This window comes from Perissodus microlepis, chromosome 8, assembly GCF_051167445.1.
Source record: "Perissodus microlepis isolate ML-2025 ecotype Zambia chromosome 8, ASM5116744v1, whole genome shotgun sequence".
Classification (NCBI taxonomy): domain Eukaryota; kingdom Metazoa; phylum Chordata; class Actinopteri; order Cichliformes; family Cichlidae; genus Perissodus; species Perissodus microlepis.
The window spans coordinates 13,799,146-13,821,311 of record NC_140468.1 but is presented as its reverse complement, the minus strand read 5'-3'; the positions used below and the strand labels follow the sequence as shown (position 1 = coordinate 13,821,311).

The 22,166-nt window shown below is 40.0% G+C and overlaps 2 protein-coding genes across 3 annotated transcripts; one reads left to right on the top strand and one right to left on the bottom strand.

The window, feature by feature from the left end:
• Positions 1-79: 79 nt before the first annotated feature.
• On the top strand, positions 80-9,235 carry dclre1a (DNA cross-link repair 1A (PSO2 homolog, S. cerevisiae)). Its single transcript, XM_084937676.1, has 9 exons — positions 80-770; positions 1,605-2,963; positions 3,056-3,189; positions 4,537-4,655; positions 5,314-5,457; positions 5,613-5,758; positions 6,587-6,741; positions 7,512-7,653; positions 8,734-9,235. Exons 1-9 carry the CDS (start codon positions 344-346, stop codon positions 8,898-8,900), a joined length of 2,793 nt encoding a protein of 930 aa, XP_084793802.1. The 5' UTR covers positions 80-343; the 3' UTR covers positions 8,901-9,235.
• A 253-nt stretch (positions 9,236-9,488) lies between these two features.
• Positions 9,489-20,391, bottom strand: LOC146381590 (pleckstrin homology domain-containing family S member 1-like). 2 transcript variants are annotated; one of them, XM_084937679.1, is made up of 17 exons: positions 20,358-20,391; positions 19,971-19,993; positions 19,553-19,650; positions 19,337-19,452; positions 18,954-19,088; positions 18,149-18,224; positions 18,015-18,044; positions 17,510-17,563; positions 17,222-17,293; positions 17,042-17,113; positions 16,730-16,785; positions 16,606-16,656; positions 16,384-16,512; positions 14,654-14,755; positions 13,628-13,720; positions 12,683-12,818; positions 9,489-12,561 (listed from the first exon to the last, which is right to left on the bottom strand). In XM_084937679.1, exons 2-17 carry the CDS (start codon positions 19,978-19,980, stop codon positions 12,475-12,477), a joined length of 1,317 nt encoding a protein of 438 aa, XP_084793805.1. In that variant the 5' UTR covers positions 19,981-19,993; positions 20,358-20,391; the 3' UTR covers positions 9,489-12,474. The 2 variants fall into 2 exon arrangements, with proteins under 2 accessions (XP_084793805.1, XP_084793804.1); XM_084937678.1 differs by lacking the exon at positions 20,358-20,391 and having other exon boundaries at positions 19,971-20,347.
• Positions 20,392-22,166: the final 1,775 nt, after the last annotated feature.

The following is a 22,166-nucleotide window of genomic DNA, read 5'->3' as shown; positions in this document are numbered from 1 at the left end:
TCAAACAATTGGCTAATTTAATCGTTTAAGACGTGTAGAAAGTGTTGTTGTCCCTTCCTAGTTGTTTTTACTCCATTCATTGTAGCATAGTGGCGGTAAGTCCTGCTGCTGACATGTTAGTAAACGGTGTGTCAAGAAGGAAAATTTCTCCATTTCGTTGTTAAATAATGAGGTTCAACTGTTTATCAGTAACAAATATCCGCAGTGTATTATATAATATATAAGGAAGTTGTCAGTAGCCGTTAACTTGCTGTGATCGCGGAATGTTACCAAACACCAGTTCTTGTGTAATAACAATGGTTCCGAGGTAACGTCGGGCACGTTACGCTTTATTTTGCTCCAAATGTCACAGAAGGAAAATGAAAATGACATCTGGGACTATAAACCTCTTGGCAAGAAAAAGAAGAGGCACGAATCGCCACCTAAAAACACTAAAAGAAAATGCACTTTCAGGAAATCCTCCAAGAAAGACGCATCTTCGCTCTCAATCAAGCCACAAGACAGGAACGCAAAAGCCAAAGCGGCAGAAAGTGAAGTCAGTGCTACAGCTGGAATAACAGACGACTGTAACTTAAGCTTAAATGCACAGGAGCTTAACGCAAAGAGATCTCCCACAAAAGAAACAAATCAAAGTGACAATGCTGCAGCCGAGGGCCCATCCCCTGAAGACTTCTGCCCCATCTGTCAGATGCCATTCTTCATTTTGGTTGTGCAGTCCCAAAGATGGCACGTTGCTGAATGTATTGACACTCCTAGGGATACGTGCACAGGTACAGACGTCCATACTCATCACACATCTTAAAGTTACACTTGATACCAAATCACAGCTTCAGATAAGCCTAATGTCATTCACAGCAGCCATTCAGGTCCATAATAATCCAAACCATCTCAGCTTTTCCTCGATCTCAGTGAATGAATGTTCACAGGTGACGCTGTGATCTGCAGTGAGAATAGGCAGCAGCCCGGAGAGGCAGAAAGGAAATGGAAGCAGGTTGGAGAGAAAGATAGAGAGGCAAGGCTGAGATGTTTTGGGCATAGTGGGATAGGGATGGACAAAGAATTCTGTGCAATGTATCCATTGCCAGGGAAAATGAAAAGTGCAAGATCATAGAGAAGATAAATGGATGTAGTCAAGGAGGACGTGCAGAGTAGTGTGACAGATGGGAAGCTCGGGATAGGGATGGAGGTTGATCTCCTATGGCGACTCCCAAAAGGAACAGCTGGAAGAAGATATGGCATACAGACATATCTATGATAATTCAAACTTTTGAGGATAAAGAAGTCTCCTCTAACGAAAGGTCCTTCATTTCCCATAATGCATTGTGATGGTATCCTTCATGCTTGTTGGATGGTAGAAAGGAAGCTTCTACACAGCCTAACAGCTCAGGATTAAGGATTAAAAGAAATGTGCACTGACAGTGTAGCACTGATTCTATGCACTTAGCTCAGTTGTGTTTATCTCAAACAGCAGGCTGATAAGATACCTTTATAGTATATATCATCAGTTTAGTTTAGAGTAGCGCAGGTGGTAAAGTGCTAAATATTATCCCCTTGTAACCCTGCTCTAACGAGTGCAGGCACTGTTTTTTTATCTGTTCATACAGAATGTCCAGATGGTCTTCGGTGCTCCTCCACCATTCCGAACCATTACAAGAAATTCAACCACACACTTCTGGCCCACAGTCGAGCCAGCAGCGGCACAGCCCTCCTCAGTCTGTCCCAACAGGCTGAGACCAGCCTGGATTGTTTTCCAGGGCTGATAAAAAATCAGGGGTCTATTTTAGAGACTTCACAGCAAGGGGCTCTAACTCCTCCTGCATTATCCAGTCCTAGCTCCTCACCTCACCAACGTCACACCGGAACACCTCAGTCAAAACTTACAAATGGCCTTCTGCTCCTGCGTTCTCCTGGACCAGAGGATTTTAAGAAAAAGAAAGGCTGGTCATCATCTACTAAAAGCCAAATTTCTGTCACTGTTTCTCAAGAAAGTAATAAAGGGGATTTATCCATCCCTGTCATGGAAAATAGTGGACAGCAGGATAGTGAAGATTTACACAGAAGTGAGGATTCTTTGGAAAATGATAACATGATATCCTACTCTCCTCTTTCTGAGTTCCCTGCAGAGACTGAAATCAATACTACAGAGTGTAGAAAATCTCTTTTTAATGACAGTGCAATTCAAAATGAGCATGAAGACTCGATGATGCTGTTCAGTGACGGCTTCTCCAGTGAAGATGAGCTCCTCACTGACTTTATAAACAGCAATTCAGAAGCCAGCAATGTGCAAGGAAAGAAACTGCCTTCTACAAACACCCAGCTGGGTGCAGTTTCCTCATTAACACCCACTAATCAGTTAGCTGCTGAGAACAGAGCTGCTTCCTCAGGTGGAAAAGAAGCTTCTGAAATCAGTAAGACTAGTATTCAGTCTCCACAGAGTATTGTCTTAGAGCATCTGAGAGACACTCTTCTGAGCTCAGATAACTCACACTCCCAAAACTCAAACAGCATTATTCAAACAGAGCAACCAGCTTCTCTTCAAGTGCCTTCATCTCAAACTTCCATTGTCCAACGATCTCAAGCCATGCCCCCTCAGAAGGGCCACAGCAAAGCCGGTCAGGTCTCCGGTCTCAAACAAACTGACATCGGGGTGTTTTTTGGCCTCAAACCACTGAGGGAGAAGGAGAAAGAAGCAGAGAGTGCACCAAATGACCTCAACGCTTCGTCTACTCCAACGGCTGGGAAGAGCTCGGGACAGAGACGGCAAAGAAGAGACCGGCAGAGAAAAAATAAAGCTGACACACCTGCAGATACGCCACAGGCCACAGAAACCATTAACCCATCAGTAGATGGACAGGGAGAAGTCTGGGGGAGGAGTGGGGCCACAGGGAGGAGGTGGAGGAACAGAGTCAACGCTGATGGAGAAGTACAGCTGCCCCGTTGCCCTTTCTATAAGAAAATCCCAGGTTAGTAAGCAAATGTACATTTCTTCTTGCTGTGTAAATTTAAACATTAATTATTATTTAATTTGTAATCTTATGCAAAAAACTTTCCCCAGGCACAAAGTTTGCCATTGATGCCTTTAGATATGGACAGATCGAGGGCATCACAGCCTACTTCCTTACTCACTTCCACTCAGACCACTACGGAGGCTTGACCAAGACTTCCACTGTTCCCATCTACTGCAACAGAGTAAGTCAATCTGTAGTTTTGATGAAATAATTAGCTTAGTTTTGTTTTTATTTGGTACTGGATCACCGAGTGCCAGGGACAGTTCACCCTTAAATCACATTTACATGTTCTCTCACCACCCTGATTGTCCGTGAGGTACCCAGCTATGAAGATATTGGGTGTAGAGATGTCTGTCTTCTCATGAATATATCCTTGTGTACTTTGTGCAGGATTTAGATGATTGAGGTTGCACAATCTGTGTTTTGAAATCAGAATCTGATTTATTATATGCATTGATTTGCATAAGACAGTTGCTGTTTTTCTATGATACAAAACAGTCAGAGTGATGGATATTATCCCTGCTTTGAGTCCACTGTTGAAACTATATCCAACACCATCTCAGCAAAAGGCTGACATTTTGTCCGTTTATGTATTTCTCCTTCAGTGGTATGGAAGCGATTCACTTATTTGAAAATGATATAACCCCCCACCACCACCACCACCACCACCCCTCTCTGCCGCCAGAAATCCTATTTACTTTCAACTCATTAAAAAGCTTCCTCACTTCCACAGAATTCATAGAGGAAGTACTTGATCCATTTGTTATCTCTCTGCACTGCTTTGACTCACATTAATGGAAAAAGCGGCTTGCGTTTGGCAGCTATGAATACCAAAATTCAAATGGCTCTGATCACAGTTGAGTCAATTAAAATTCGAAGACCTTTGTGGGAGTTTTTACTTCTTCTTTTGGACACAGTAATACAACATTTGATGTGCAGTAAAATAAGTTTATCTGGGGCCCAGTTGTTTGCCATCCCCTTTGTTGTTACTGTGAAAAAGCTACATGAGTGAAGGTGTGTTAAATGTAGAGAATTATCTAAATAAACTGAAGTTTGCAGTTAAACAAGTGTTAAATCTTTAGCTCAGACTTTCTTGCTTATTTTTGGTTCAAATAGCTACGACTTAACAATATATAATATCAGGTATGATACGAGGTATGAACTTGAAATAATATAAAAGTCAAGAGACTAGAGATGTTGGGAGTTCTTCTATCAAGTGGGTCAGGTTTATCACAGTGGTGTGTGTGTTTTCTGGGGATTAGGCTAAAAACAGACTTATAAGTACTTGTTGGGACTCCGTTTGCTAGGCCACAGACTTTGAGCGTGGGCGCCAGGTGGATCACAGCCCAGAAAAGTTTGATCATAATCACAGAGGGTAATTAGAAAGTAGATTGTGTAAATAAGATTTCAAGGCCAGGGTTTGGGAGGCGGGGGGGTGAATTACTCCGCATATCTGAGATTGTTTGAAACCTGATCATCACTGTAAACTGCAAAGATTTGTTCACTCTCAGCTGTGTCTCCTGATTAGATTACAGGGAACCTGGTGAAGAGCAAACTGAGGGTGGCCGAGCAGTACGTCCACATCCTCCCCATGAATACTGAAGTCACTGTGGAGGGGGTCCGGATCATCCTCCTAGACGCTAACCAGTGAGTCATCTGTGACATCAGCAGGGATCTGTACTGGTGACGCTGTTTTGTGACACATGAGAGCTTCTTTGTCACGCTGCTGATTTCATGCTGATCAGATTCAGCTGGTTTATTACCAGAAGGTTGATTTTCTGTCTTTGAGATTTAAATACTGTTTTAGAATTGCAGCTGAGGTTAATGGGCTCTTCACCAGCATGCATTAAAACTTGACCTGGTATTTTCCCATATGATCTTTCTGAAACCCAGAGAAATGTCTCTGAAAACACTGTGGGCAGAGGAGAAGGACACAATGAGTCACTTATAACATATGCACCACTATTAGCAGACTACAAAAACATGCATTTATGCATTCGGGAGCAGATACAAAAGTTTCTACCGCAGCCACTTTCTTTATATTAAAATTGTCATAAAAGGATAAATTGAGGCACTTTGAAGTATATTCAGACACAACCAAGCTAATAGCCTATTCATTATGTCTCTGGGAACACATTCTTTTGAATGTAGAACACATCTTTTACAGTTGTGCTACATAGTTTCTACTTAATGACTCTGTTTACTCCTCGTAATATTTCCCTGGAGAGTTAAATGAATTTCTCACAATGAAAACTGGCTAAATTTGATTAAAACCTCTCTTTTGTATCCTTACGTGTTCTTTCAGTTGTCCAGGTGCTGCAATGCTGTTGTTCTTCTTGCCCGATGGACAGACGGTTCTTCACACCGGAGACTTCAGAGCTGACCCCTCAATGGAGACCTACCCTGAGCTACTCAGCTGCAGGACACAGACTCTCTATTTGGATACCACGTAAGTACCTCTCGGTTTCATCATTTTCACTTGTTGCTATAAGTAACAACTCCCGGTAATGACGACTACTTTCTTTCTCTCTGATTTTGATAAACTGAGCACAACTCCAGCAGTGAAACGCAGATTTTTCAGTGTGACCTCTTATATCTCTCTAGCTACTGCAGCCCTGAGTACACCTTCCCCAGGCAGCAAGAAGTCATCAACTTTGCAGCCAGCACTGCATTTGAATTGGTGACACTCAACCCACGTACACTTGTGGTGTGCGGGTCGTACTCGGTGGGGAAAGAGAAGGTCTTTTTGGGTATGTGCTCTTTTTTTATTGTTTGTTTGTTTTCGAGCTGTATGGTGCATTTTCTACTCCTTTAAAAATCAGAAAGTCAGTTATAATCGGATATCTCGGCATGAGAGACATGGCTGACCCAAATGTATAAATACAGAAAGAACTATGTTTTCTATCCACCTCTTAGTAACAGTAGTTATACTTAAAATAAATATGAAGATGGGTTTTCTAAATACTGCTTGATTTCATTCTGAGAATACACAAAGCAAAATGGTTTCTAAACCTAATAGTAGAATAGTTTTCCCCCTGTAGTTTTCTGTGTGTGGCTGACCTGTCCTATTAGAAGTTCATCTGATATTTCTTCTATATTGAAATAGGAGCATCATTGTTTAAAAAATGGAGCCCCTCACAGTGCATTGTCTTCAAGTGGAGGCAAAGTGTTCCCTTGTGATACATGGACGATAGTTTGAAGCACTTTAGTACAATGAAAAACTGAAAAAACAGTGTTTAACTGACAGAAGGGGAAACTGCATGTATTCATTCTTTAATCACAGCTGCTTCAACAAGCGCTGCATGAAGTGGAGACAAAAACAGACGGCTAGTTTAATTGACTGTAGCACTTCACTCATCCTTTTTGTCCTTCTGTTATTCCACAAAAGCATTAGTACACGTACAGCAAACACTTTACAGGCCAGGGAGTGCCATATTTAGTCAGTCAGTTGTTTTGTTTTTTTAATAAAGGCCTGTTGAGTTTGAAGAGTTTGTTTCAGTAATGTTGGTGAAAACTAAAATCCACTGTTTTCCTGCAGTTTTCATTCTCACACAGACCTCGTTCTGCTTCATTTGCAGCGCTGGCAGAGGTTCTGGGGTCTAAAGTTTGCCTCTCTAGAGACAAGTACAACACCATGTGCTGTCTGGAGTCGGAGCAAATCAAAGGGCGTCTAACCACCGACTGGAAGGCAGCCCAGGTCCACGTGCTGCCCATGATGCAGCTGTCCTTCAGAGTAGGTGCATTTTTCATGACTTATTTTCCCAAAGTCCCACCATTCTTAATATTTTAAGTTCATATTTCTACAACAAAGAGCAGATTTACAATGCACGTTTTAATTATGGCATGTGAGCCACGTTAGCAACACACATTAAGTCCAAATGTGAACACCAGCAGCAACAAAATGGTCAGAAAATCGTCATGTTTTTGTAAAAAAACATATTTCTTGGAGAACTGGTGTTTAAATATTACCACAGGTAGGTCACAGAGGTGAGAATAGATGTAGCTTTTCATATCTGCTTTATTCTCCTTAATGAGCAATGTTCGGAGGAGCTCACATCATGAGGTAAAGAGACACTAAAATACATGTGTGAGATTAAACTACAGCATTATGAGTTTATACAAAGACTGGTGGGAAACAACTTCTTTTTGGTGACTTTTAGAGAAGAAAACTAAGAAGCAAAGTGGTTGCGATAGATAAAGCATTGAGAGAACTTGATAGCGTCTTCAGTGTATGACTGTTTTTGCAGAAATTAGCAACACTGTAATCAAATTATATTTATAAATGTTGCTTATTTGAGTTAAAAATACTCGAGCGCAATACACAGTTTATTAGTGAAATAATCGGGAATCGAGAAAATGCACAGATTTCTTCTAGCTAAGCTAACACAGTCACGCATATGGTTCTTACTCCACCAGGCCCATGCTGAGGCAGGAAAACCCCCGACAATGCAGCTCTTTTAAGATGTCCTTTTTTCCCCCTCCCTTTTCCCCTTCTCTTTCCAGAAACTGCAGGATCACCTGGCACGCTTTTCTCGTCAGTATGATCAGCTGGTGGCCTTCAAACCTACCGGCTGGACCTTCAGTCAGCAGATAGAATCAGTGGAAGACATTCAGCCTCAGAAAAGCAGCAACATCACCATATATGGTACGCACAAAGCCTTTTTTCTTCTTCTAGTTTTTGGAGAGGAAAAAGAAGTGTCATATATATATATATATATATATATATATATATATGAGTATTAACCCACAACAAAATTTGAGTGTTGTTAATATTGTTGTATTTAGCCTACAGCTCCCTCTTTTGGTAAAGCCTAAAACAAGTCTTACAGAATCACAATAGACCATGGCTTGGTTTCAGACTGCTCTGGCTTGGTGGCAACAGGATACATAACGTCAGTGCCCTGGGGTCGTGGATCTCCTCTATGGACAACACTTCCTAGTCTAGCATTAAACCCCAGTTCTAAATTTGGGCCATGACTTGATTTTTCAATTGCAGATTTAGCCAGTTTTTCTTCCTAACCCCCGTTTCATGTTCTGAATAGATCCATCAGAAGCATCAGCCATCTGGCTCGTAACCTCCAATCACCAGCTAGAGGATTCTAGGGTGCACACTCACATATATTTTCTTCCTTCTCAGCAGTTTGTGTGTCACTCAGGCGGAAGCCAATTTGCACTCTCCCTCTCTCTCTCTGCCTTGTTTATCGCCTCCTTCTCGCTCTTCCCTGCCATATGCCGCCATTTGCTGCAAATGTTCTCTGCATGTGGAAACGGACTGACTTTATCCATAAATAGGCTTTTTTCTTTTCCTTTTTCTAGCTAGACCTGTTTAAAGCAGAGGAGCACATAAAATTTGTGAAGGGCTAAAATGTGAATAAACACGAGACATCTGCTCTCTGCTTTGGTTCCAAGCTAGGTTTTTATTTTGTGTATGAACTGAAAACTGAATAATTCTGCATTGTCCCTTAGAGGGGAACAGTCTGAGCCTGTGGACATCTTTATTGAGCATCTGGTCCGGCTTTCAAAGCTTTGCCCTTTTGCTTGCCTGATGGACTTCCCTGTGTGTTTAACATCTGTCTCCAGCGTTGTTTACTGCAAGCCAGCTTCCCTCTGAATTGACTAAACTCTAAAAAATTCCCAAAGGAGAAGTAAAACTTTCAAATTAGCTAATTGCTTTTTAAAGAGCTGTCGGTTTATGATAATATCAACCCATCTGTTTGTCTGACAGGTATCCCCTATAGTGAACACAGCAGCTTTCTTGAGTTGAAGCGGTTTGTCCAGTGGCTCCAGCCCCTCAAGATCATCCCTACAGTTAACAATGGCAGCTGGGCCAACAGGAAGGCTATGGAGAAGTGTTTCAGTGAGTGGCTCATGGACGTTAAGAATAAACAGTGACTTACTTTCCAGCTGCCTGTTGGTGCTAAAGGAACACCCTAATAGTATGCGATACTTGAAGCGTTGTATGGACTGGTTTATTTTAACGCTATTTGTTTGATTAACTTTACATTTAAATTTAGAGGAAGCGGTTGTGATTTTTAGACCTGAATTAGAAAAACTCTGGAAGTTGTGTTATATGAACCTGACATGATTCATGTATTAAACTTACAATTGGACCAGGGTCATCCAGACTCTTTTACCATTTCATTCATTGGATATGCTGCAGGTGCTGCTCTGAAACTGTGCAATTTTTTTTTATTGTGATTTATTTTGTACATGATCAAAGTTTTATGCTGAAGAAATAAATATTTTAAAATAACATTGCTACCGTGTTTTTATTTCTTTGCAACAATACCACTTTATAAACTTTTCTCTCTAATTGCTCCATATTTAATAATATTTGATATTTCTATTGCCTTCTTTAAAGAATCTGTTTTATTCCCTAATCTACATAAAAGCACCTAAAAGAGCACACCAAAGCTTATAGATTTATAAGATATATTATGACTCTAAGTATTATATTGATAATAGCTAATTTGGCTAATTTTACCTCTGGGTCAGCAGACATACAGTACAGAGATGGTTTTTGATCATTTTTTTTGTTCATCCTTAAGTTAAACCATCTGTCTTATCATGTGTTAAGGTGTTTCAGGGTGCATGTGCGTGTGTATTTTGAGCATCAGATACCAGAGTAAGAGGAGAGAAAAGGAAAAAAACAATAAAAGTTTAATTCTGCACTTCAGAAATGTGTCCTGTAGATTCCACCATGTGAGAAACACTGTAGCACACTGCAGGGTGCAATTTATTTATACAGTTTTAACCTCCTAGGATCTGGCGTCCACATATGTGGAGATCCAATTTTGGGTTGTCTAGACCAAAATACTAAATTTTGCTCTAAGGGCCTGATATCCACTTACAAGGACATTATACTGCCACTGTTCCATCAAAATTTAAAACTAATATCCTCATACGTGGCTCTCATTTTTGTTAGGAACAAAAATCAGGTAAAAAAAAAAACAAATCTGGTGATTCTTTGTTTTTACATTCATTGGGTCCCAATATGCCCAAATATCAAAGAGAAATTAAAAATGCATGCCATGGAAGAGTTCGGGTCTTAGAAGGTTAATCTAGGAATTTGGTTTCCACATCACCTCTTTGCATAAAAGCACTCAGAAGAGCTGCTTGGAATATTAATTCACAGCTTTTAAATTTAACCACTTATGTTAGTTTTTGGCAAAAAAAAAAATAAAAATGTATATATAGATATATATATACATATTAGGCATTTCATTCCCTGTTCTTCTTCCCTCTCATTTTATTTCACATGTTATGCTATGGAAATGTCAAATCATACAGTTACATGGCAGTAACACCATTCATTTAGACCGTGTAGACATGGTGGAGATGACCTGCTGAAGTTCAAACTGAGAAGAAAGGTGATTTAAGCAACATTCAAACCTCGAGGCAGATGGGCTACAGCAGCAGAAGACCTCACCAGGGACATCTCCTGTTAGATAACAGGAAACTGAAGAAACAGTTTAACCATGCTCACTAAAACTGGACAGGCAAGGATTAGAAAAATATTATCTGGTCTGATGAGTCTCAATTTCTGCTGCCACATTCAAACAGTAGAGTCAGTATAAAAAATGAAAGAATGAATCGATTCCGAACAAACTGGTTTGCAGCAGTTCAAGGGAACAAGCCTTGCAGATAGAGTCCATTTAATGCTGGACCTTCACCTGGAACAGCGCTGGTTATTTGGCACAATACAAAAAAGATTACAACCAAGTACAAAGTACAGTTCCTACAAAGTAAAGTGTGCAAGTGTCCTCAGTTATTTGAGTCACTACTACATGTCTCAAAACAGCACAAATAGGTGAAGCAACACGATTCTGTCTACATATTAATGTTCCCCAAGGTGCTGAGGACATCACCTAATGGTCTCTTCATTGTTCATCTCCTACTTGCTTTGACTTACTATCAAGGAATCCTTGCGTAAAAAAAAAAAAAAGTCAAACAGAAAAAAATAATGTATGCCAGCATTTTATTTGTGCACTCGTGTAATCACTGCATACATACAAAGATTCTCTGTGTCATGGTCCGGGTGTGTGGCTGTAAAATTCTGCTGAAGGTCTGGGTCTCCCTGGTATCCACCCATGGGCAGGACCTACAGCTTCCCTCACCTGGAGCTGATTGAGGCAATTAGGTTGGAGATTTAAGCTGCTTGCTGACACTGCTTCCTTGCCAGTTCGTCAACAACCCCATGTTGGTAACCAGGCCTCATGCGTCACGTCTATGATTCTCAAGTGCTTTACTAACCTTGCAATCTTGTGTTCTAGTTGCTCCTGGGAATCTGGTTAACCCGCCTGCTTTCAGAATCATCTCCTTGCCTCACCTGCCCGCCCTCCTCCCCTTACACTACCACGGGACCTTCACCGCCCAGGACAGCTGACACACACCACCAAACCCACCCGGACCACACCACCTCTCCTTCAACGTTTCCATCTCCCACCTGCACAGTTTCCATAGCTTCCACCCTCTCCAGAACTCATTGGCTACTGCTTTAACACTGCTCTCCTCTCTTCCAGTGCGTACCTAATCACCAGCCAGCTGCTGTTGCTTTCTTGGACCTGTCCCCTTGCTTTATCCCTCTCTCCTAGCCAAGACCCCCACGCCCCATGTGTCAAGCCTTAATTCAAGTGCCATTGTAAACATCATCCTTGTGCTAGCTAATAAAACTTTGTTAAATCCTTTCCTCAGCCTCCGCTTTGGGTTCTCTGCACGTGGGTTTGATTTTGGTACTCAGCCTCCGGCCGTTTTGTGACACTGCTCTCAATCACCAGACTTCAGTGGTTACAAGGTAAACCAGAGATTTATCAGCATCCCTTGGTGATAGCATTCACATTAGATATCTGGCTTTCCTAAGCTGCAGGAATATAATAAAATGGGATTTTAATACTTTAAATGCACACGTGTATATCTTCAAAATACATGAAATATATAACTTTGTCAAAAAGAGCTCAACCGTAACTTTTTAGGGTAAATCTGTTAGCTGGTGATTCTGGTGATCTTAGGTTATGTTAGGAAAAAGTACTTGGCATTGTACTTGAAGACATTCGAATATGCTCAATATTTACTGTAATCTACATATTTACACCATTTCTTCACAACATGTCATGTACAATTTAATATCTTGCAGACACTGACATCAGCCTGGGAAAAGGCACCGTTAATGCAGCATGAGGAAATATTTTTCTGCCTTTTGTTTCCTTCTTTGGTAACTTTTGACAGTTTCCTCTTATCTGCAGTTAATTAAACAAGCACTGAAACATACACTGAGTACTTGTCCAAAAGAAGATCACATCTATCTGGTCACAAATATGGTTCATGCAAGGTGCAAAATTATTTTCATCCTTCATTTGTTGAGTAAACTGGTGACAGATTTTAAAAACAAAACAAAAAACCAAAATAAGTGGTCAGCACAGGTCATATAAACACATGCTGGCTTGTAGAAGAATGAAATTTCTCATTTCTAATTAGCATTTTGCCAATCAGTGCAGGTGAAGTTTGGCATGTGCAGCTGCTGGTTTCTAGGTTGACGCAGGAGGGTCACTTTCACCTGAAAGCAGATTTGCTTTTCAGATAGACTGAATGCATGCATGAATTAACACATCTATATCATGGACTCTTATAATCTGTTAGTGCGTTGTCATTTGTTTGATTGCAAATTATGAGCATACCTCATTCTTGAGTGACTTGCTGATAAACGTGGTGAACTCCTCCACAGTGCTGACCTGCAGGTCATTAACTGCCAGAATCTGGTCGCCTTTGTGGAACAGACACACGGTCTGTGGCTGTCCCGTCCACCCAGACACACTGACACACATACACAAAGAGAGGTTTGAGTTTTCCAAGCACTCTAGCTTCTGGCTCTTCTATTTAGCATACCACAGAAAAAGGTTTTCACAGGACTGTATACAGTCCTTTAAAAATTGAAGTGCATGCTTACTGCTTCCATGGGCATTTCATTTCATTTCATTAGAGGCCAGGTGCTTATAATTGTATGCACTTGATCATCAGCAAGTCTGAGCATGTTATGAAAGCAGCTTTGGCAGTTTTCATGAGCATTTGTGTGTGTTAACGCAATGCCTCAGTCTTCTAAGGAGTGGATGTCCAAGCAAATTCACTCCAAGAAATTACAAAAAACACAAGATCTACATCCGAGATTCTACAGGTCTCAGTTAGCATGTTAAATGTTGGATGAACAGATGAGACCGCCGCTATGCATAGTGGCATGCAAAATATCAGCACAAACATATCAGAGAAAAGCAATTAAACTGAAACAAGAAATAGCCTAATAAATTCAAACATGCCATGAATAAACAATATTAAGCCTCGTCAGCTGTAAAAGCGCAAGTAAGGACAAACAGTCCAACTGTGGCCAGCTTTGCCAGCGATACACAGGATTAAACAAAACCTGATCAACAGACCTGAGTAAATATGACACAAATGTCTGAGATTTTTGTGTTTCCATAAATATTAAAAAGTTGGAAAGCATTTAGTCAAACATTTGACACTACATCTTCCAATTAGGCTTCTCAGTTATCTGACTCAAAGCACTCCTATGTGAATACATTTTCAGTTGGAGGATTGTTGGATTTCATCCTGATTTTTGATAAACCCACCTGGGCTTCCTATCCACCTCTGTTAGGGTCAGGTAGTTTTTAAGGTCTGCCTGTTTCACCATAATATCCCGCTCTTCTGTTCTGTGGTCAGAGCTTGAAAGAAAGACAAAAGACAACAACATCCACCGTTCTATCAAATCTTTAAAGGTATGACTCAAATCAGTTCAAACTGGGTGATCTTTCATGCTTTAATATCACGTTTATAACTTGAGTGTCCATTTACTTCAGTTAGTGTGCACTGCCTTCTGAAATACATGTCTTTCACATCAATCTCTCTGTCAATACTTGAAAGAAAATTAAAAGACAACAAAAGCTTTATTAGGGAGTGTTATATCTTGTATCCGTAAGAGAAGTACATCTAAAGCTAAATCTAACCTTTCCTCACAACTTGAATCGTATTTATATTATTGTACTCATTAATTGTACTAATTTCCCCCCAAAAAACATTATGAAAAATACACAGTTTTAATCAAATTAGTTAACAATAAGTGAAATGAGGGGAAGATCGCAACCTGTGAACAACAAAAGCAAAGGGGAAGCACACACACTAAATATAGGCCAGGAAGAGAAGGGTAATAAGTAAGACAAAGGCATTAAAAGGTCCCATATTAGAAAAAAAGCATTCAGCATAGACCATGATGTCACTGAAATGGAGACATGGGACATGCATAGACATGAAGACACAAAAGAAAACAATAACAGGCAGGACTCTTACACATAACCTATTTAAAATCTTGGCTAAAACTTCAATGACTTGTTGTTGTTTTGTTTTGAAAGGCTGCTTATCACCAGCTGTCATCGTCTTCTTGTAGAAATCTCCAGAAACCACGCCAACCAGTCTAACATGTCAGCATTCAATTCTGGTTAAGTCAGACTGTGGTGACAACTTTTTTATTTTTATATGACAGACACTGCTATAGTTGGGTTTTAAAATGCTACCATGTCCATGTGTCAAGTAAAGCAACTTATCCCTAATACAGGTTAACACCTACTGGCACATTGTGTTTGCTTCCTGTCTAATCTCACCTCTCATTGGAGTCATTTTTTTCAGATGCATCCAATAGTTCAACAGGGGACATGGCACCACGGTCACTAGAGCTGCTGCTTAAATCTGTAGACCAGCGTTTACTGTATAGCATAAGGAAATAAAACACCAGATATTAGTAAATGTGTAGTCTGGCTGCATACACTTTGCATGCATACAACAACAGTCATTGGCACTGTATTGCAAGTCTGGAATGGACAGACATCCACATTTACCCCCATGATAGTGTCTTTTGCAGTTACTCAAAAAAGAGGACCAAATGTGTCATAAATGCAGCATGGACGAGGCAAAACATTCAAAAAGGCGAAATGTAGAAGCAGTGGAGGAAAGGAGTTTTTATGCCACACTGTAGAGAGAGGGAGTACAGAAGCAATCTTTCAGTGTTGCAGCACACCAGTTAGCCACATTGGTGTGAAATGGAAGAATTACTACACAGGTCAGTATCACAGAAATTTTAGTAAGGCAAACAGCAGCAGGAGATAATGGCTAAAAACTGGAATAGGCAAGAAACACCGGTCTGTTACTCTGGTGATCAGTGTGGGAAGATCAAACTGACTGGTTTAAACTTGCTCTGCAGAGGAAAAACAAAATCTAAGACTCCACCTCAGATTGACGCACTTAAATTTTTAGTTCCTTCTAGCCTCGCTGCACAAAGAACATCATTGTTAAACAGAAAAGCATGAATGCAAGAAAGAAACAGTGTGTCGTCAGTGCTTTAAATATAGGATGATGAAACCTTGTATTGTTTGATGGGATTCCTTTTTATTTATTAAGAAAGACATGACGAGTGAGTGATTTGCAGTATAGGAATTAAAGGGAACCCAATCCTCTGCAAAAAGCATAAAACGTTTGTACAGGACAAAATTCAGTTTAATTGAATTCTGTCTGTAGAGTGCAAAATAACAATAAGAGTCACCTCAAGGCGCTTTATACTGTAAGGTAAAGACTGTAAAATAATACAAAGACTCGCCTATAAGCAAGCACTGGGCGACAGTGGGAAGAAAAAACTCCTTTTTAACAGAAAAAATCTGTTGCGATCGGCTGTGGGTGAGGGCAGGAAGACAGAACAAAAGAGACACTTTACCAGGCAAGCTACCTGAGTTGACCTTTTCACAATGTTTTTATTGTACGCAAGCCAAGAGGCTTTTACATAAGAAGCAAAATGACTTAAAACAAATAATTTGTGTAAATAATCTGTAACAGACATCAACAGTAGAGAATGCACACAAATAAGTTTAGTTTAAAAGCGCCTTTGGATTCACGTACAGATAACACAGATTATGTTAAACTGTTTCACCCAATCTGAGGCCTTTTTCAGTTGTGCCATAACACACATTCACAGCCTAACTGTAAATGAATCAGTAAAGATGTTCAGTCCAAGTGTAGAGGCAGAGTGCGAGTTGAGACACAACTTCTTTCCCAAGATAAGAAGATATGTTTCATGTTGCCAAGCACATTTGTTGCTAAACTGGCTCTGAAACGCTGCCTTTTATAAATTCTTGCCTCTTCCTGTAGTGTAAACAGTTCCGTGCTCTAAAAATAAGTCTGGTTGTTGTCAAGGTGTTTGTGCCCGTGGCACCACAGTTATCTGTGATTATTATTTTTGTAGGGTGCTCACAACACATGTCACGAAGGGCTCCAGGGCACTGATATAGAAGACTGAAGTAAACAAGCCAAACAGAGATAGGACCATTAACTGCGTGAGAGCTACCTGTTGTTGTCATCATCTGGCTCCTCAGCAAACGTGGGCAGCGGGGACACCTGTGTCTTCATTTTGTCAAAGGTCTGAATGACGGTCCTCATCAGCGTGCTTTTGTTAGCGTCCTCAACTTCATGGTCCCTAGAGGCATTTGGTACGGTTACCTTTTCAGCAACCATAAGCAGTTAGCTATCATTATTATTGTCATTATCTTAAAAAATTCTGTATGCTTACTCTGGCTGAGCTGATTCTTCAATATATCTGAAGCCACTCATTGTTTCATATCTAAATGAGAACAAACATTATGACAAGTTTTAAAGAAGTCTGTATGACAATGGAAACATTAATTAATACTTACAATGATTCCACACTGTTGCGTTGTTTCCCACTTGTTGGTCCATCTTTATTCACATTCTGTGCATAATTTAAAAAAGAAATTGGTTTTACTAAAAGTCTTAGTCACTGTACTTTTGATCAAAGATGTGATTCATCATTTGTCACATATTCTACGAAACTGTTTATCTTTAGGTTTTGTGCTGCTTTTTTTGTCAAACCTGGACTTTGGAAAACTCTAACATGAACATATTCTATTTGTCATTTTATAGAGAAAACACATGATTGATCAGGCCAAAGAATTAGCAATGAAAATAATTTTTAATCCCAGTTGTACTTTTTGTGGTCTTGGAACATCATAGATTGGTTCCACAGGCTCAGATGCGCGTCTTTTAGGATCCGCTTGCTCCTGTTGAGTAAGATGCAAAGCAATAATGCATACAGTCAAGTCTAATTCTCAAATGGAGAGAGGTAATTTTGTTTACTATCTACGAAAAGTCAAGTGAAGATGTTGCACCTCGGGTTTTTCAGTGACATTCTCCAAAGTGTTTGAGGACGGATCGGACATTGACCGGATTTTTAGGAATCCCTGACAAGTAAAATCACACACGCACACATTCAAACATTTGCATTGTCCTGACAAAACAAACCCTTATAAAAAATATTTTATGCAACTGAGAAGCGTGGATTGGAAGAACAAAGAAAATTGCAGAAAGAAAAAAAAATTAGGATATAATTTAGCGTTTGGATGCTTTCTGGTTTTGAAAGCATGAGCCAAATGAACACAGAGCTTTTGGTGACTAACCTTTTCAGCCTCTGCGAAAGAATTCATCTTTCTGATGAGTGGCTTTGAAATTACCTGTAAAAAAAGAGATTTTTTTGTTGTTATTTTTGTCATAGAAGGTGGCACTGTATATTTATATCAAGGTTATCTGCTTCCTTTTCTAGAGATCAAACATAGAAGTAGTATAGCTTGTTTATCTCAACACAAAGACTGGAAACAAAGGAGTTTGCAGGGGATTAACTTGTTGAATGTACAGCTTATTTTCTTTCTGTAAACCCGAAATACTTTGACAGATAATAAAAATGACTTTTTATTTTTTATACAGATTTCGAATAAGATATACGTCGGATAGCTGCTGGTAGGTGGATTTTGTTAGCTGGCAAGCTGTTTACAGTCTTAACTAAGCTGAGGTTACCAGCTACTGACTCCATGTGAAGTGAATGTATTTTTTTTTAAATGTCAAAGCTTTCCTCAGATGCTGTGCATGTGTTGAGTAGATATCGCCAAGTAGATTTTGAGTATTTACCTCAATCGTTGCCTGCTTATAAGGGAACTCCTGTAGGAGCAGGATGGTCCAAGTCAGTGACACAAGAAGCAAACACTGCATATAATTAAATTTTATTTATTATTTTTACGAAAAAAAAAAAAGGTTAAATGTACCCCTGAAGAGGAGAGTTGATGAGGTCGGCTTTTCATTGCATCAAACAGGTCAGAGAACCAGCCATCGACATCGTCACTGGAAGAATAAAGGATACCAATGAAGGTCTTTTTAGGCTCCACAAATGACAGCTACTGGGTTTAATTTAAAATTCAATACCAAAACTAAACGCAGAGTGGAAATAATAACAATTTAGTAAAAAGGGGCACTTTAGTTTGAGCAAAGCCGTCACCAGATGATGAATGTTACTAAACCAGAAAGCAGCATTATGGTGTCTTTTTGATTGTTCAAACCTCCTAAAATAGTAATAGGGTGTGAAGGGCAGGGGGGAGGTGAGAAAGTGTAATTGAAAGCCTGTTGTCTTGGTTTTGGTTGTTTTTTTTTTACTTTTACAGGAACATATTATGGACACCCCCCCCCCTCCCCCCCCCCCAAGAAAAAAAAAGAAAACAATATAAACCAATCTCTTTTGAAAAAGTTACACCCATTAAAGTTGGCTGCTTTTATCCACACTTCAGATGAGTCAGACATTGTCATAACAAAATGACTGTAGTTTATTTTGAAAAGCATTTATGATTCCTTTTTTTGTTTTTGTTTTTAATTCTGTATTCTAGGGGTCCATACACACAACAGCAGTCAGTACTTGGGCACAACAGACAAAAGAAACAGAAAAACGCCACATGACAATCTGCACTGCGGTTTGCCTAGAACTTTTACAGAACAGTGTAATAAAATGCACGAATGATAAATTGGGATATAGAAAATGCATGCGAGCTTTATGTAGCCCATAAAGCCCTGCTGACTGACCTGTTCTCCCCGACAAGGAAGTAGTCCCGTTCCGTAGTCCTGATGAAGAGCACACAGGAAGGGGAGCATTTAAAGCTTTTCTGGATCCAGTTCCATTTTGGTTGATGCTGCGGACTCACATGCAACAGTGAGACCCTGATGGAGGATTGAAAAAAGTTAAACCCTCAAAAGCAGAGCTGCCCTATTTGCATCGTGCCACTTCAAATTCTAACATGTATGTACATGAAATTGTATTTTTAGATTTGGTATTTTAAAAGTTCAACACACATTTGTGTTGGTGAAAGAATATGCTGGAAAACAAAGGAGAGAAAAGTAGCTGGTTTACATTCTCAAAGACCTTAATGGCTTAAGGTGAGCTTTTAAAGTGTTATGCAAGAACTTACTGTGACAAGTCTATTTCTCCAGCTGCCTTGTCCTTGTCCTCTCTTCTGAAGTACTTGAGCTGATATTCTGTGTCACTGAGCTTGAACAGGATAAAGAAACGTTTCTTCCATGCTTTCTGCAAAAAAAAAAAAAAAAGGTTAAACAATGTTTTGTACTTTTCACAAAGAACTGCAAATATAAGTACAATTACTGGATCTCTGAGTGGGTTATATTACCTCTGTTGTCATCAGTTTTGGAGGAGGAGACTTATGCAGGTATCCAGCTCTTACTTCTGTCACTGCTTTGGGAGGTCCATAGAACAAACTGCCTCTAACTGAGGGCAACAAAAAGGCTGTTTAGTAGTTTTGTGCTTAAAGGTGACCTTAAAGATTCGCCTTATTAACAAAAATCTGTATTTCCAGTTCTATGTTTGTATGTTCTTACATATTTTGCTGAATACCAGCAAAATATGTAAGAACTGAAAAGTTTTAATTCTGGCTAGCAGACGAAATCAGCTGTTAATAAACGTGTCAGATTTGTACATTAGATTCTGTCTTTGTCAGATTAACCTTCTGTGCTCATCTGCAAAAACCAGGAAATATCAGCACCAAAAACAAAAACCACCCATCAAGTTTCCCAGATCTCATACAATACCTGGCTTCATTTTTACACCAAACCTTTGAAAAGATGAAGATGATAACATGAGAATGTATCACTCTCTGAAACTCAACCTTTCAAAAAAAATTAAAAAACTATCCTTATTATGCCCATTCCTCTATAAATGCACTACATAAAGTCAAAATCTATTCAAACACAAAGCTTATGTCAATAAAAACGTCGTTGAATTTAAACACTGACAAAAAATGCCCATGTGCAAGCACACGAGGGAGGAAAGTGAGTCGTTTACAATCAGCGAATTCAAAGTATGAACTCATAAAGAGCATTAACCTATCTCACTAACTTGCTGTTGAATGGACTTTAAACTATACAAAGACAGAAAAACTACTAATTGCAACACAAGTACAGCATAAGTATTCTTACCTGTGGAACAGCTGTTCACCTCGCACTCTCTCTGGCAAGCTGCGCAACTGCTTAAGAAGCCAGGTTGTTTTTTTATCTCTTACAGTGACCGGAAAAATCTAATATGAACTGGAATTTCTGGTTACTGGAGTGACAACTTCAAGTGCACCTTCTCGGAAGAGCCGATTCCAAGAAGATATGCTCAAAGCATTACAGCTATTGCCAGTCTTGGCAGCGGCAAACGGCAGAAATGAGCTTCCTCCGAAGGGTGGCTGGCCTCTCCCTTAGAGATAGGGTGAGAAGTTCGGCCATCCGGGAGGGGCTCAGAGTAGAGCCGCTGCTGCTCCACATCGAAAGGAGCCAGCTGAGGTGGTTCGGACATCTGACAAGGATGCCTCCTGGGTGAGGTGTTCCGGGCATGTCCCACCGGGAGGAGGCCCCGGGGCAGACCCAGGACACGCTGGAGAGATTATATCTCTCGGCTGGCCTGGGAACGCCTTGGTGTTCCCCCGGATAAGCTGGAGGAGGTGGCTGGGGAGAGGGAGGTCTGGGCCTCTCTGCTTAGGCTGCTGCCCCCACGACCCGGCCTCGGATAAAGCGGATGAAGATGGATGGATGGGTGGATGGCATTACAGCTATCTAAACAATGAGAGCTGCTGATTTTTCAGATGTAAATGGTCTTTTTTTTTTCTATTTTGCCAATACCCACAATTTTTTTTCCCTACTAAATCCAGTTATCTTAAACATGATGCAAAATGCATAGTAGCCCTAACAGGTCACATTGATTAAGATTGATTAAGCCTTTAATTGTCACTTTTCCAGTGAAATAGGCCCCCTTCTGACCATACACACATGCAGAGCAACTTAAGAAAACAACACAGGATAGAAAAATGCAGCAAAACAGAGGTGGGTGGATCGATCCACTTATTGATAGTATCGTTACCAACACTAGGATTGGCATCAGATTGATATTAACACAACTGGATCGGTACTAGTTCAGTATGTAGCCCGCTGAACTGTGTTAATTATTTATTTGGAAAAAATAAATCTCAAACATGCACTATGAAAAATGTCCAAACCTTTTTGTGTGCTTTAAAAGGCAGAAAGCTTTACATTCCAGGCCTCCAGAAACTCAGTTTCAATACACAGGTAACAATCACAGTGATACGGTGGTGATTAAAATGTGTTCAGAATTTGCAAATTGAGAATTCATCCCATAAGTCATGGCACACTACTCTCCCTCAATTAGCTGCCTGAATAACTTAAAATTATTGGCCCTGTATTTACTTGTTATTGGATCAATAACAAAATTTGTAGTGTGGCACAGCACTACTGTGAATGAGGGAAAGTGTGAATGTTGAATGTTTTTGTTGAAACTTCAGGTTGTTTATTTCTGTATGATACTTCTTTATAATTACACAATAAGAACAAGTAGTCTGATGTCCTGTAATCATTAAGCTATAATCTGAAATCGAATAACACATTAAGTCTGTGAAGGTTCTCAGTCATCCAGGTCATCGTAGTCAAAGGTGCTTGCAAAGAAAAGCCCAGTCCAGACGCTTTTCTTTGCAATAACACATTAAGTCTGTGAAGGTTCTCAGTCATCCAGGTCATCATAGTCAAAGGTGCTTGCAAAGAAAAGCCCAGTCCAGACGCTTTTCTTTGCAATAACACATTAAGTTTTTGTGCAAAGTAATACCACCCTGAATTTTACTGGGTATTGTATTGAAAAGGAAATCAGTGGTATGGCACACAAAACAAAAAAGAAGTGTTTTAGGTTGACATTAACAACAGTTGCAAACTTAACCCGTGTAATGTCCTCCCGATTGC